Source organism: Acartia tonsa, chromosome 15, assembly GCF_053477335.1.
Source record: "Acartia tonsa isolate MP-2025a chromosome 15, ASM5347733v1, whole genome shotgun sequence".
Taxonomy (NCBI): Eukaryota; Metazoa; Arthropoda; class Copepoda; order Calanoida; family Acartiidae; genus Acartia; species Acartia tonsa.
The window spans coordinates 27,565,843-27,582,339 of NC_137274.1; the positions used below are offsets into that span (position 1 = coordinate 27,565,843).

The window sequence follows — 16,497 nt, forward strand, 5'->3', positions numbered from 1 at the left end:
GCTGAGTAAATTCCATTTCCCCCATAGCGTTAAGGACTGACTGACGGACAAAGTGAATCATAGAGTAGCTTCGCTACTAAAAAAGACTTTCACTGATAGACCAGGGATCTAAAGGGATAAGACAATGGCTGTTAAATTGATGTACATTCCCAAAATTACCCTGTTTTGTAGATTAAAATTAGTAATTGAAACGTTATACACTGAACTAAAGGTTTTTAAAAGTTTCGTGATTTTATACTGTTAAATTATCGCATACTAGCGGCTACGCGCCTCTAGATGCCTCTAAACTGTAAACGTTTATTTCATGTCTTTGTTGCATTCAAGTCCTTAGGTAATTTTCGATTTTTGTGATTTCTCTTGGGTGGGTGGTGAAACCCTCCCCCAAAATAGTTATAAACCTTCCCGGGAACTATAAGAAGCTACCCTGTTAAGGAGAACCAAATTGGTTCAGCGGTTAGTGAGATCCTTCTAAACAAACAGACAGATAAACATCCTGTTACTTTATTATAAGGATAGTACCTGAACATCTGGTCAATAATTTACTTTATCTGTTGGTGCTTTGCTACTTATGGATGTTACTATACGCGACATGTTTTTTCATTATGGATCAAAGGTGAATTCATAAAAAAATTAGGGTAGCTGATCGCTGGTGGGGCAAAATTATTTTTGTGAAAAATCCTCCAAAATCGCACAAAAAATCTACAATAATCATAAAAGGTTTATTAACATAAGATTTTGTTTAATTTTTGTAGATTTTTTATGTGATTTTGGAGGATTTTTTTTACAAAAAAAAACAATTTTGCCTCACCAGCTGGCAGCGACCATATTTTTTTTTTAAGAATCCGCCTCAGAATATTTATTAGATTCGGAGCTATCATAAAAAAACATGTCTTGTATAGTTTTAAAAAAGATTCATATAGTCCATAAAAACAGAATAATAGTTACCTAGGTACTTAATAATCGAATTGTATGTAGACAAGTTTTCCGCGGCTATTAAAATATAAAGAAATTTTATAAAAATCCAGATTTATAACGAATGAAAAATTGTCTGTAATACGTTATGAAATCTTATTTTTCAGCATGGCTTAGAACTGATGGTAATTTAGCGGATTTTAATAGGATTCCAAGATATTCTAAAATTTATTTTCCAGTAGGTCTTAGAAACCAAAGAAAATCCGCTGGATTAGAACCGGTTTTTAGCCATACTAAAAATCCTCTATAACATTGTATTACAAACAATTTTCCACGAATATTAGAATATAAATCACAAAATTAATTCCAGTTTTTTCATTTCAATATCCGAGAAAGCTGTCTATAATACGATGCGATAAATTCTTATGATAAAGTATGATAAAGGATCTCCGTTTGTCTGTCTGTCGTTTGCCACTGAACAGATATGGTTCACCTTTACAGGGTAGCTTCCCATAGGTCCTGGTAAATTTTATAACTATTATTGTTTTTGTTGAGGGGGAGGGGGGGGGTTACTGCCCACCACCCTACATTGAAAAAATGACCCCTCCAAAAATTTGTTTTACCTTTTTCTTTTTAAAACTACAATTGAAAATGGGGAGGAGCCACTTCCTCCCCCCTCCCATCGCCTTAATTACCCCTAGAGGCCTCTAGAGTGCGTAGCCGCTAATAATCATTTATATTTTAGTCAAGAGTGAGACGAACAACAGTTATCAGTATCAAAACATCACTACAGGCATAAAATTGATTAATATCCGCTGGATTAGAACCGGTTCTCAATAGTACTATTCGCATAATGTCCGCGGAAAGCTGTCTATAATACGATGTGATAAAGAAATATCTAAAACTCAGGGATCTAAAACTATAAGTCAAAGACCAATAAATTGAAATACATTCCCAATGATAATACACAAGATTACCTTTTCTGTAGATTATAATTAGTGGTTGAAACGTTTGAAACTAAATGAACCAACAAATTAAAATTCAATAAAAGTCCGCAAGTATGTTAAGCCAACGAATAAGAAATGTTATTATAAAACTTTGGGGACAAGTGTAATAAACAGCCCATTGCCCCCCCCCCTCTCTGGATTTAATCCCCCTAGAGGTTTCTATTATCAATTTTATGAATGTATAGGTGAATTAAATACACAGCTGACAACACAATTAAATTCAGGCATAGGTCTACTTTATAGCATAAAAATACTTTTTTTTAAAAACAGCCAGGGGTGTATTATATTTTGCATTGGGTCCCCTGCTAAAGCTCTAGGGGGCTTGGTGTCGCTTCTAGACCTTTCTCCACGCACCTTGGAACATACTCCGCTTATGATTGCGGTGTAAAGCGTCCATTCGCCCATCAGACAACCAACTCTCTGAGATGCACGACCTTTGTCTGAGAAGTCCCAACTGTGCATGGTAACGAGTTGCGCCTGTTTTGGGCCAAGGCATTCCCCCTACTATAACTATTTACATCGCGCATCTGACATAGTGATAATTGGATAAAAACCGGCTATTTTGGGAATTAGCCTATCTAATAAACCATGTACTAACAGCACCGAACTTTTCCGCCATTCTTAATACGCATTGCTTTATACTGAAATACAAACATACATTTTTATAGATCAAAACTAAAACCTCATCTGGAAAGGATAATATGAATTCAATACAAATAATATAACTGCAGGTGACATGATCTCATTTTATTAAGGCTATGGACATATGATCATAATCAATATTAACACAAACATAACATGGTACAAATTAATTAAATCAGTAGATAGAATAAAACAATCGTAGCTGGTGAATGGGAGCTTGCTGGCCTCGAACCTGCAACATATATATTTTAACACTACTCCATTTCTATTTCTTACCAGCTTTCTTCTTGTGGGCTCTTCGCTCCTTTTTGGTCATCTTTAGCAGGTTCAATTCATCAAACAGCTTCTCATTTTCGTATCTCAACGACTCCTTAATGTCCGTCAACTTATCAGCCAGCCGATCGGACCTTGCCTGCGCCTCTCTCAGATACTTGTTTTCCTCCCTCAACTTAGTCACCTCTGCTTCCATTTTCACGTCTCTCGCCTCACGGACAAGCTCGATCTCCAACCTTAAGGACTCGATCTCCAGTTGGGCTCGGGTGAGGTCCTGGCACTTCCCTGTGTATAACTCGGCTATCCTGGAGGTAACCTTGGCGGTTTCCCGTTCAGAGGCATGAGGATCATCCTTCTTGGGCATCCTTGCAACGCGGTTTAACAAGCGCTCCAATATTGAGATAGAGTGTGGGGATCTAGCTCCTCTAGGGCGGGCTCCGCTCACGAGGCTGTCCGCCCTCTCCCTACTAACAGTCCTGTGGCTGGCTCTCCTCGCGCCGGGTCGTCGGGATGTACTCCTTGTCCTCCGGCCGCGATATAATCCGCGGCTCTTCAGCATGGCCAGCATCCTATCGTCCTTGATGAATTCATCAGTGAGTCCCAAAGGACAAGGGATAGCTAGCACATCAGTCCTCGGCTCCCTGGGCATCCTTGGGCTCTCATAACCCGAAGCATGATGTTTCTCTATCCAGGTGGAGTTAACTACCGCTGCCCCGTCACTGGGCCTGCTACCCAATGAAGTTTTGTGCCACCACTCCTCATACATTTCAGCGAAAGTAAACAATTGTTTACCTCTGGGTTTGAGATACACTTTATGAGTGGCGAGCGGCTGCTCGCCACACTCGGCAGTGTACTTTCTGATCCACCCATTGAGGTCCCCTATGTCAGACCAGTAGCGTTCTGCATCCGGGGCGAATCTCAGGGTGCTCCAGGTTGTACGATGACGCCCCGATTCCATGGATGCTTCGCACACAGCTTTTATCACGGATGTGATATCCTCGAAGCTTTCCTCATAAATGAACGCGCTCAGCACGTCTATGGTGACGTACATCGGCCTCAGCTCCCTCTCCATGGTGGACAACAGCATTTCCCCGAACTCCTGGAGGGATTTTTCCTTTAACAGGATGTACTTGACCCTGGCTCCTGCTGGCGCCTCGATGTTGAAATCGGCGTAGTGAAGATGTATCGGGCCGGTCTCCTTCACTGGATGGGGTGGATGTTGGTCCCAGTCCTCATCACTGCTGCTCATATTTCCGCTGTCACGTCTCTCTTCCATGCTGAAATTTGAAAAATGTTTTAGTATGTTTTTGAAAAAAACATATAATACACAATGAGAGAGTGTTTGTATTGTAAAGACAAACCGAGAGTAAAGAAACGTTTTTTTGGAAAGAAAGTTTAAATATTAATCTATGCGACTAATGGGCTCAAGTTTGACAACAAAAAAAATCTAGATTTGTATAATATGCTACTGTTTTGGAGTAAAAAAACATCGTAGAAAGACGCAAAGTATAAGTTTTCATTATGGAATGATTTTTAATGATATTAATTTCTAGTTGTAAATCGATTTTTGAGCGTTGTAATTCACCATTTTTTTTGTAAAAAGAAATTCTTAAGTATGGTAACTTTGAATAAGTTATTTATTCTTATAAAATATCGCCCTTAAATGCACGTAACTTGAATAATCTGAAACTCTAAAAAAAAAATATTTTTTAAGTAAAATAAGAATTTTTGGATAAATTCTTTACCTTAGAAGTATAGGATGATTTTTGTAAAATTCAGGAGGTTTTAAGCAGTGAAACAAAGCAAAAACTGATACTTTATTTCGTTGAAAACACATATAAGGTCACTTTTTTGAGAAAAAAATACTCCAATAAAATCAATACACGTCCGATTGGTTCCGTGGTTGGTTAAAAAAGAACTTCCGCTCCTATATAAATGCCGCGTATTGCGCATTGTTATGATGTTGCGTTGTAGTTGGAAAAACAAGCTTATTGTTTAGTTTACTTCCGTTAATATGTGTCTACGACGTAACTCGTAGTTGTTTTAAAGTCGTCTTCGCGGTGTGTGTTTTAATAAGATTTTACCTTCAAGTGGTTAGGAAACAAACTTGATATTTTTTAACTATTGTGAATAGTGTGAATTTTTTGAAATAGTGGATGTCTTTTTTTATGAAAGTTTAAAGAGATTTTTTTTTAAAAAAAGGAAAAAAATTGGAAAATTTGAAAAGGAAAGAAATATTTGTTTGAAAAAAGAAACTTAGTTTTTGATAGCTCTGATGTATTCAGAACCCAATTTTCCTGATTGTAGGATCATCATGAGCTTGGTGGGATTCACCCCCCTCTTTGTCAGTATGTCCGCGGCTTGAAGATCTCCTGGTACCCACACTAGCTTCTTGATATCTCCCTCTTTCAGCCACTGCTTCACCATTCCTATCTCTCTTCTTAGTCTCCTTTCATTGACATCAGTGGAATTGTGAGCTGCTTCATAAGCATCTTTATTGTCCACAATGGCTATGATTGGGAAATCATATTTTTCACCTAAGATTTCTCGTAAAAACCATCTTGTGGCTATTGACGCGTCTATACCTGTGGTAAGGCTCATCGTTTCTGCTGCAAGTGTGGAGTTGGTGACTCTTTGAATCTTGTTTGATCTCCACTCAATTGGTGCGCAGTCCCCTGTGATAGTGTTGACTAGGAACATGATGTATCCTTGTGCACTATCAACTCCATTGTTCAGATTACCAAAGCTGGCATCTGTAAAGGACCAGATTTCTACATTTTTGAAATCCCTGAGATTGCCAATTTTTATTTTAGCTACATCTTTGAGTTTCATCATGGTTTTCCTGGCAGCTTTGAGGTCAGATACTTTGCCACCTTGCATTTTTGTGGATGTTTCAATCATTTCAAATGCAATATCTGGTCTAGTGGCTCTAACAGTCCAGTTTATGGCGCCTGTCATTTGTCTCAATAGTGTTATTTCCTCAGGTGTCATGTCATCGTTGACTTGGCTTAATCTTTTTGCCTCAATTTGAGGAATTCTGACTCCTTCCACATATTTCTCTTGATCAAGAGTGATACCATCTTTGGTTTGATTTAGCATGAATCCTGTATACATGAAGGATTCGCTTTCTGATTTTCCCATTTGGAACGTTTCAAGAACTTGAGGTAGGATCTTCTTGTTGAAAAAATCAGTACCACAGTGAATAAAGTCATCAACGTGAAGACCAATCACCCCTTCTAGCTCTCCCTTTTCATTGAGAAAATAGAAGAATCCTGAATCATAAGCTGATTTTTTAAATCCCAGCTTTTCCAGTCTGTTCTTGACTTTTTCATACCATTTCTTACTTGCATCTTTGAGACCATAGAGACACTTCTTTAGTCTCCATAGCTTCTTTGTCAGATTTGCTTCCTTGGGAGGTTTTACCAGTACAATTCTGTCTAGTTCATTCCCTTGAAGGAATGCAGACTTTACATCGCTTGCACTGATTTGCCAGCCTTTTGTTGCAGCAATAGCTAGAATAATTCTCAGGGTATGTTTGTGCATGGTTGGAGATTCCTTGGGTACATCATGAATCTCCTGAAAACCTTTCACTGTCAACCTTGCTCTCACTTCCTCTCCTTTCATGGTGATTACCCATAGTGTGGTTATGTATTCCTGTCCTTCATCTTCTATAATATCATATGTGTCAAAGTGTAGTAGTTTGTCCAGTTCTTTTTGTTTGGCTTCCAGTGCTTCAGGGGTGTTTGTTTCCTCCTTTGCTACTAGGGTGGCCAGTACTTCCTCCGGAAGATTTTTCTCTGAGTTGTCCTCCCTCTCTCTTCTTTCAACCCTTGGTTCTTCAATTTTTCTAATCTCTAGGTTTTCAATATCATCACTTAGTACTTCACCATTCTCAAGACTGAAGTTGTACCAGTTTGGATACTTTCCTGTTCTCTTGCAACTGCTGGTGACTGTCGCATTGTGCCACGTGCCATCCAGCTTGATCTGTACTTTTTCTGCCTTTTTGAGTATAGTGACTTGTATTTTTTGAGATTTGCCCTTCTTACTTGGTCTGCCAGGCTTCTTTTTTTCTTGTTGTCCTGGTTCTTCTGTGTTGATATCCTCATGATTGTTTTCAGACCTATCAGACCTATCATCTGTTGTGGTCTCCTCTGTTTCTGTGAGTTCATCTTCAATTTGGGCAAGATCATATTGAGATATTGCTTGCGTGTTCTTTGTGTGTGTTTCCTTTTCTTCCTTATTGTTTGTTTGTGTAGCCCTTCCTTCTCAGCCTGGATCATCATCAGTTTTTGCCAGGTTTAAGAGCCTGGCAGCTTCCAGGGGCTTGGACCAAAGGTCTCGTACTGTCAATGTTGTAGGATTACTCGGACAGCTGAACAGGTGTTTGGTGGTGTGTGATTCTGCATTGCACAGGGGACAGAGATCTGTTACTGGGGCAGCTTGATTCTGGCTTAGTCGGGCCTTATAACTATTTAGGTAGTTACTGTAGCCAGATCTCAGTTGGGCGAGAGTAGATCTAGTTGCTCTGGGGAGGGCCTTCTCAGAGTCAGAGATCTTGGGGGGGGTGGCATTCAGGACCTTGTTTTTAGCCATACTTGATAGTTGTTCTTTGACGCAGCTGGTGTGGACATCTTTCAGCCGCTTCTTATAAATTTCCTCAGGCATATCAGGAAAAGAGATTCTCTTAATTTTATCACCAAATGTGGAAGCAAGAGTGTTTTTCATTTGGCGAGGGGGAGGGGGTGCAGCGAGATTTATTCTGTTGGGGTGATCAGGTTTCTGTGTTGCCAACATAAACTGTTGGCTGAGCATATCACAATGGGGCTTGACTTTCATGACCTTTGTTTCGTGATGGAGATGGTCAATATCGGTCATTAGGTGGCATCCTGTTGCGATACGTAGAGCAGAGTTTTGGGCAGTCTGAAGTCCTTGCCAGGATGTAGCACTCAAGGAGGGTGTCCATATAGGACAACAGTAGTTTAAAACAGATTGTCCAATCGCTTTATATGTATTTACAATAACCTCCTTCTCTTTTCCCCAATTTGAACCAGACAAGGCTTTAAGAACATTGTTCTTGGTGTGGAGTTTAGATTTAAGATCCTGAGCATGTTGTCTGAATGATAAGAGATTGTCGAAGGTTATTCCTAGAATCTTGGGTTTTGAACTGTGGGTACTATTTCTCCATCTATTTCAATCTGCAGTGTTGTTTTTACTTCATTGGAGGATGTAGTAAAGAGTGTTGCAGATGACTTAGAGGGGGAGATGAATAGATTTCTGTTTTTGAACCAGGTGTTAAGTGTTTCAAGGTAGATATTTAGCTCTTCTACAAGTGGTTCAATCTTTGGGCCCGAGTTCAGCAGATTTCCATCGTCAGCATAGGAAACAATCTTTATATTGCCAGGTGGAGGGGGCATGGAGGCCATGTACAGGTTAAAGAGGATGGGTGACAGCACACCACCCTGCGGTACTCCTTGTTTAACCTTTCTGTTCTTGGATTTTGCGTTCCTAAAGAAGACATATGTATATCTTCCCCTTAGGTAAGCACACAAGAAACGAACGATGTAGTCATTAAGTGGTAGGTTCTTGATGTCATTTAGAAGTAGCTGGTGATCAACTGTGTCGAATGCCTTTGACAAGTCAATTGCCACTGACACAGTTCTGTGAACTGGCTTCTTCATATTGAGTCCCTTGTTGACATGATCTAAGATGCTTTGGAGTGCAGTGGTCGTAGATCTGCCCTTTCTGAAGCCATGCTGGTGGTCCGCAAGGTTTATAGAAGCTGTAACGTGCGGAAGAAGGAGGGCTTCAAAGATCTTAGCAGCTGGAGATAGTAGTGACACTGGTCTATAGCTGGAACCTAGGTTAGGTGGTTTACCTGGCTTCAGAAGGGGGATAATCTTGGCAGTTTTCCAAATTGACGGAATGATGGTTGTTCTGAGGCTCTTATTGATTAAGATGGTGAGAAACTTGATACCGTTTGGTCCCAAGTTTTTGAGCATTACAGGTGATAAGCCATCTGGTCCAGTCGCTTTAGAATTTTTAGCTTTCTTTATGGCGGCAGCTGTCTGTGATGTTGTGAAAATGATGAGAGGTGAAATGGACTTCTTTTTCATATTACGTAATGTATTACGAAAAATCTGTTCTGGTTTTTTCACAACTGGAGGAGTATACTGCTGGTTAAAATTATTTGCCAACTTCTTTGGATCATTGTAGACTTTATCATTGAAGCTTATGCCCTGGTTGTCGGGTTGAATAGGATGGTCGTTCAGGCTTTTTATGGTGTTCCATAGCTTCTTTGATCCTACTTGGCATTTAGACAGTTGTTCTTCCCATTTGTCTTTCCTATGATCTTTTATTAGTTTGTTGATGTTTACATTGAGATCATTTATTCTGTTATCTGCAGGATTCTGTTGTCTGATGTTGTCTCGTTCATCAATTAGTCTAGCAGCTTCAGTAGGAATGGAATTAAATGTGCGGGGTATTCTTCCAGCAGGAATAAATTTGCTGGCGCCATCTTGAATTGTTTTGCGGAAGAATTTTTCAGCCTTATGCACGTCAGTGACAGCTCTGGCTGATGAAAAGATTTTCTCTGTGTAGTCCTTGAATTTTGGCCAGTCTGCTTTGTTGAAATTGATGTAGGTGAAATTTTTACTGTTGGTTTTGATGAACTCTGCTGTTAAACTGATGATTATGGGAAGGTGATCCGAACTCATTTTAATTTCTGTAGTCCATGAAGATGTTGGTATTAGGTTTGAAGAAGCTATGCTGATGTCTGGAGATGTAGTGGAGTCGCCATGTACTCTGGTGGGTAGATCTTTGTTTATAATGCCATAGTCTAGACTGGAGATGGTATCTACTATGAGTCTACCTCTTGTATCAGCTGTGGCTTCGCTGTGCCAGAGCTCGTGATGAGCATTGAAATCACCAAGAATAAGAGAAGATGTACCAAGGTTGTCAAAAAGGTGGTTTAATGGTGGAATGTATTGTTGGTCACAGCTGCTTTGCGGTGGAATATACACGTTTCGAATGAAGAGGTTGTTGTTGTCTTTACTTGGTAGGCTGATTGTGAGAGATTCCAAGTGTTTATCAGCTTCATGACTAGGTGGGGTGGGTTCAAGATTAAAGTTAACATCCTTGTGTACCAAGAATGCTAACCCGCCTCCTTTATTTGTACCCCTGTCTTTTCGTACAAGTGTATAATCTTTGGTCTTCTTCAATTTTGATTTATTTGTAAGCTTTGTTTCCTGGAGTGCTCCAATCAGGATCTTTCGTTTCTCCATGTAATTTAGGAGTTCATCAATTTTGTTGTTGATACCATTGATGTTGTATTGGAGCACTTTAAGATTAGTGCCTTGATTATTGTTGGGGGGGTAAGGGTTGTTGTGAAGGGGGGGAGGGGGCGGGGGGCTGTTACGACGGGGGGGAGGGGGTGGGGGTCTGTTGCGTCGGGGGGGAGGGGTGGTGCGTTGAACTGTTGGGGGGGTGTGTTGACGATGACGACGTGGGCGAGGGGGTGGAGGGGATGGGCGGGGGATTGGTAGTGATGGTTTGCAGACACAACATGGTCCAATCCAGTTGGTATATTTCTTGCGCTCGTTTGTTGATTTTAGTTTTGAGCATTTGATATGGAGCCATTGTTTGCATTTGCAGCACTCTACAGCATAGGAAATTAGATTCTTGGAGCATATGGGGCAAATCCAGGGGCCTGGATTTTGCTCTATACCAGCTATCAGCAGGAGGAGCCGAATGAGACTAGCTGGAAGGATCTCATTCTTTGTCAAACTAGTTAAAAACTCTGGTCAGCTGTGGTGTGACCCACATTGTCGATGATGTTAAAAAACCGTTGGAAGCTGTTCTGATGATGAATTGCTGGAAGGTTGGGAAATTGTAGGTATTGGCTCTTGGCTTCCTCTGCTGTTGCTGGTGTTGTTGCTGTTGCAGTTGAAGGTGGATTCGCGACGTAGACACGGCCAACATAGAATCCTTATTGTCATGTTCTTTGTTTGTGTGTTTCTCCTCTGTTATTGAGGTTTCTCCTTCCTCTGCTTTTATCTTGTCAGCTAATTCTGGTTTGACTGGGTGCAGTCTATTGGCATGAATTTGTCCAAAGTATTTCCCATGTCTCACACAGATTACTTTGCCATCCTGATATACCACCTTACCTGGCCCCAGCCATCTATCATCTATCTGTCTCCTGTAATATACATAGTCTCCCGGACTGTATACATGTTGAGCTGTTCTCATCTTGGTTCTGAGCGCTCTCTTGAGTTTCTCACAGTTTTGAGTTTTCATATAAGCAGCTCTGCATTCATGTAAAGCTTTCAGCTGCTCTTCTAGTGCTTTGCTGTGACTCTTTGCTTCCAGTACATTTGGCGGTTCATCAATAATGTTTGGAATGTTTGGTTGTCTTCCAAAAACTAATTGAAAAGGTGAAAATCCGTGCACTGTGGATAGAGAGTTCTTGGCTGCACACGCCCACGCCACTGCACACTCTAAGTCAATTTCAGGATTGTCCGCTTGTACTCTTACTACAATGCCATCCGCCAGTCCATGTACTTTTTCACATATCCCATTGCTATGTGGACTATATACAGCGGTGGTGAGGACTTTGATATCCAACTTGCTCATAGCTTCCATCATTACTGAACCTGTGAATTCTGATCCATTGTCAGTTAGAATTTTCTTCGGCTTTTGGAAGTATCTAACCCAGTGTGTCATAAAGGCCTTTACTACTTCATCCGGTGTTTTTGATTTTAGTACAGTGCCAACTGTGTATCTTGTGAAATAGTCCACCATGTAGAGAATAGGTGTGCCTTTTAGGATTTTCAAATCCATTGCTACACACTGATTGAAATCATTGGCAAGTGGGTATGCTACTGATGGTCTATCTGGTAATCTCTTCTTCATGATGCAGCCCTCACAGCCGTCAATGATCTTGTCTATCATTTCATCAAAGTGATCATGCCATTTGTCTGCTCCTTTGAGAAGATCAACAAATTTCTCTTTGCTTCCATGCCCAAATTGCTTATGCAATTTAGTGAGCATCTTGTATTGATCTCTGATTGAAGCTTTCTCTAGGTCAATTAACATCACGTGTTCCATGACCATTGAGTCTTCAGCATCATCTTGTCCAAGGAGGTTTATTATATAGTGACCTGCACTTGTGGTATGTAGCTTAATGGGTTTTCCATTAGCTGTTGCTGTATCGTTGATTAAGTTGATAGCTATACCCAACTTTTTCATATGATCTTTGGATAATAGTAAAGGAATGTCTGACTCTATCACATCAATGGATAGCTCATGAATATCATTGGCAATGATTACTGGAATTTTGTATATTCCTTGTGATTTTAGAGACTGTTGGTTACCAAAAGTAAATGAAGTTTTACTTTTATGTGGTCCTGAGAGAAGGTGTTTTAAGTGCTTTGGAATAGCTTCCATGTATATTTTTAGCCATTTCATACCTGTTACACTGCTTGAACAGCATGTATCCAGTGCAGAAGCATTTAGTGCTTCAGCTGTGAATTTGGATAGTTCGTTTTCGTCAGTTGTGAAAAAGATGTGTTTTTGGGTATCATCTTCAGCATCCCTTTCCGCTTCTATCTCTTTTAGTATGTGTTCCGGAATGTCGTCTTCCGTGCCTGAATTTTCTCCTTCTATTACAAACGCCTGTTTATTTGTCCTTTGGTTCCTATTAGCATTTTGATTTTTGGGATTGTATGGGCATTCCCTTTGTAAATGTCTTATTGACATACAATTTCTGCATTGTAAAATGCGTCCCATTGCGTCTTTTGAATTTATCTGCCCCCCTTGGTTTGAAAAATTATTGTTGCCCCTGTAGTTTTGGTTACTTCCCCCTTGAGTATTTTTGTAATTACCCTGTGAGTTTTGGTAAGTGTTTCCTTGTGAATGTTGAAAACTATTTCCCTGCTTACCCTTTTGGAAATTTTTTCGTTTGGTCCAGGCAGCGAATGCCTCTTCGTGTTGCGCCATGAATGCATCTGACAGGGTGTCAGATTTTTCTTCTTTATTAAGACCAAAGACATTAGTGAGCATGTCAAACATTTTTGATTTAACATTTTCATATAGTTTGTCGTCATTGGAAAGGTCGACTACAGAATTTAGTAATTCTATTTGTTGCGCCGTGAGATTAGCATTATTCATAAGGAAACCTGCTTTTATGTCCGTGGACAGTGTGGTTAAACCTGCATTTTCCGCTTTCGCTACTAAATATTCAAAATGCTTCGCATATTCTGCAAATTCTTGCCCTTGTTTACGACGATAATCAACGATATCACGAAGGCATTGGAATTTTAACGATTTTGACGGTTTACCTATATGCGTATCTAGGAACTCTAAAATGAGATCTACGCCGTTTTCTGCTGTCGCTATCGTTTCTGGGCGGTGTTTTTGAAATAATTGACGCTGTATGTTATCACCGAAGGATTCGTGTGTATTTTTTATACCAATAAGGAGTAAAGCTCCTCTTTTTGACTTGGGAATGTCGGTAATAATGTTCCATAATGTAACATTGTCTTTGTAATCTGAATAGAGGGAATAGTCAGAAAGTTTGGGTGCTTCCTGAGTGATTTTAACTTCATTCATTTTTGGAGAGTAAGATGAGGTTTCAGTGTTTTGAATAAAACTTAGCCTCTTAGTATTTTTAACAACTTTCTTCCTTTTGTTTTTGTCTACACAGTCGTGTGCGGATAAACGGTTGTTCTTTTTGTCTTGGATATGACGTGGTTTCGTCCTTCCCATTAAGGTGTATTGTTAATATACGCTACTATGGAAGGTTGTTATCCTTGCGATCTTTTTTGGAAAAAAAAAAATCCGTCTGTAGTGAAATAAAGTTTGGATATTTTATTTTCGCTACTTGTTGACACTGTGTGTCCTTGTTGTGAGTTTGATAAGGAAATAAAATAACATACAGAGATTAATTCTTTTATTAGTACAAAATAATAATCTTTTATTGCATTCTTTATTTATCTAAACACAATTTGGTTATACATAAGTTGACTATATTCTTTTGTAAAAGAAATATATAACTTTTTGTAAAATTCACCGGCCTTACTACGGGCCTAATAATTAGAATAACTTAGAAAATAATTTCTATGGATTTGTAAAATTCACCGGCCTTACTACGGGCCTAATAATTAGAATAACTTGGAAAATAATTTCTATGGATTTATAAAATTCACCGGCCTTACTACGGGCCTAATAATTTATTTCAGCGTATGAAACAATGCGTTTAATTTTGAAAATAATCACCGAACCTCTGCGGGTCTAAACTTTGAAAAGAAAGAAATAGCAGATAAAGTGGTGTGTGTTTTTTACATGGTTGCCGTAGATCTTTTTAAGAAAATACAAGCTGCTGCTACCATTTGATAATTGGATAAAAACCGGCTATTTTGGGAATTAGCCTATCTAATAAACCATGTACTAACAGCACCGAACTTTTCCGCCATTCTTAATACGCATTGCTTTATACTGAAATACAAACATACATTTTTATAGATCAAAACTAAAACCTCATCTGGAAAGGATAATATGAATTCAATACAAATAATATAACTGCAGGTGACATGATCTCATTTTATTAAGGCTATGGACATATGATCATAATCAATATTAACACAAACATAACATGGTACAAATTAATTAAATCAGTAGATAGAATAAAACAATCGTAGCTGGTGAATGGGAGCTTGCTGGCCTCGAACCTGCAACATATATATTTTAACACATAGTAGCAGTGGGAACCATTTTTATAGTTAGACTTAGGACGCGGTGTCGAGCTGAGATTCGAACTTATTACCTTCCCGACGACGAGCGGATGCGCTACACGTTGAGCCCTGCTAAAGGGGGGTGGGGAATAAAAATATGTTTAAAAACAGCCTACATCCATCGCAATGTGGTTAAAAGACAGGTTAATACCATCCAAATACTAAATAAACAGCCTGAAACAATCGAAATATCTTTATTAAAACAGCCTAAAAACCAACCATTATTTTTAAAAAACAGCCTAAAACCTAACGAAGTACATAAAGAAGACCAAAATTTACCACAGTAGGTCACCTGAACCCGGTGGCGGGTACCCAAAGTCAGCTGAACCCAACGGCGGGTACCCAAGGTCACGTGACGCGTTCTGCAGCTCTACCAACTATTGCTCACAATTCAGAAGAGGTTAGTCTACATATTTGAAACCGATTAATATCCGCTGGATTAGAACCTGTTCTCAGCATTGCTATCCGCATATTATCCGCGGAAAGCTGTCTATATTACGATGTGATAAATCACTGTAAAATGCAGGGATCTAAAGGGATAAGACAATGGCCGATAAATTGATGTACATCCCCAATGATGATACAACAAATTACCCCGTCTGTCGATTACAATTAGTGGTTAAAAAGTTTGGACACTCAAATTCATAAACTAACCAATAATAATCCATTAAAAGTCCCCAAAGTGGTCAGGCCACCAACGAATAAGAATCTTCTTATGATAAAGTTATAGGATGTCTATTTGTCTGTTTGTTTGTCTGTGTGTTTGTCTGTTTCTCTATCTGTCTGTCTGTCTGAAGCTTTTAAGATCTCAGTAACAACCACTGAACCGATTGTCCCCTCTCTCTCTGAGAAGTCTTATCTTCTTATAATAAAGTAATAGGATGTCTGTCTGTATATTTGTTTGTCTGTTTCTCTATCTGTCTGTCTGAAGCTTAAGATCTCGGTAACCACTGAACCGATTGAGCTCTACTCTTCAGGGAATATACCTACCTACTGGTTTTATTTTTTAGGTACCAATTTTTTTTTTGTTAAATCACCTCTTGGGGCGAAACCACTAGTGCTTATAATAAAGTAACAGGATCTTTGTGTGTATCTGTTTGTACCGAAGGATCTCGCTAACTGCTAAACCAATATGGTTCTCCTTTACAGAGTAACTTAGCAGAGGTCTCTAGAAAAAAATTACCACCCCCCCCCCCGCTAAAAAGTAAAAAAAAATTTAAAACTAAAATTATTAGGTATTAATTTTATGTTTTTTATTTTAATATTTGTTAAAATTGTCAATAATACGATTCAAAAACATATTTTTTAGTATGGCTGAGAACTGGTTCTAATCTAGCGACATCTCGGGGATAAAAAAATACTGAATTTAATCTTACTAGCGGCTGCGCCCCTAGCATCTAGGGGCTCTATATTCGAAGGAATATGGAAGGGCACAAAAATAGACGAAAACCATACCTACCCACACTTTTTATAAAGATAAAATAGCCTAAAACCATCCCAAGACCTATAAGTAGCTTCACTGTTAAGGAGGACCTTATCGGTTCAGCGGTTAGCGAGATCCTTCACTACACCCAAAAAAAACTTACTATATATATTAGGATAGTTGTACATTTTTGTATCCGCGTAAAGCTGTCTATAATACGATGCTATAATAGTTATTTCTTTCATCGTATTATAAACAGCTTTCCGCGGATATAGAATGTATAATTATAAGATTAAAACCAGTATGTTTAGCCCCGAGGTGCCGAAGGCACGGGCTAAAAAAAACTGGTTTAAATCTTATGATTGTACATTTTATATTCGTAGAAAGCTGGATATAATACGATGCTATACATAGTTTTTTCGTATGGATGAGAACCGGTTCCTATCCACAGGAT

General features: G+C 39.1%; 2 protein-coding genes across 9 annotated transcripts in view; one reads left to right on the forward strand and one right to left on the reverse strand.

The window, feature by feature from the left end:
* The window catches only part of LOC145307475 (cyclic AMP-dependent transcription factor ATF-6 alpha-like), a 43,997-nt gene that overhangs the window by 12,126 nt on the left and 15,374 nt on the right, over positions 1–16,497 (forward strand). For 6 of the 8 annotated variants that reach the window (XR_013875489.1, XR_013875488.1, XR_013875487.1 and 3 more), the window contains exons 8-10: positions 1,658–1,705; positions 2,105–2,149; positions 14,905–15,020. Coding sequence is in view for 5 of the 8 variants with exons in the window: in XM_080149929.1 (XP_080006055.1) it covers positions 1,658–1,705; positions 2,105–2,149; positions 14,905–15,020 (209 nt within the window). In the remaining 3 variants the exon portion in view is untranslated. The remainder of the gene's footprint in view (positions 1–1,657; positions 1,706–2,104; positions 2,150–14,904; positions 15,021–16,497) is intronic. The other 2 variants (XM_080149927.1, XM_080149928.1) reach the window with 2 other exon arrangements.
* Positions 2,827–4,889, reverse strand: LOC145307534 (uncharacterized). The gene is made up of 2 exons (XM_080149991.1): positions 4,580–4,889; positions 2,827–4,111 (listed from the first exon to the last, which is right to left on the reverse strand). Exons 1-2 carry the CDS (start codon positions 4,669–4,671, stop codon positions 2,827–2,829), a joined length of 1,377 nt encoding a protein of 458 aa, XP_080006117.1. The 5' UTR covers positions 4,672–4,889.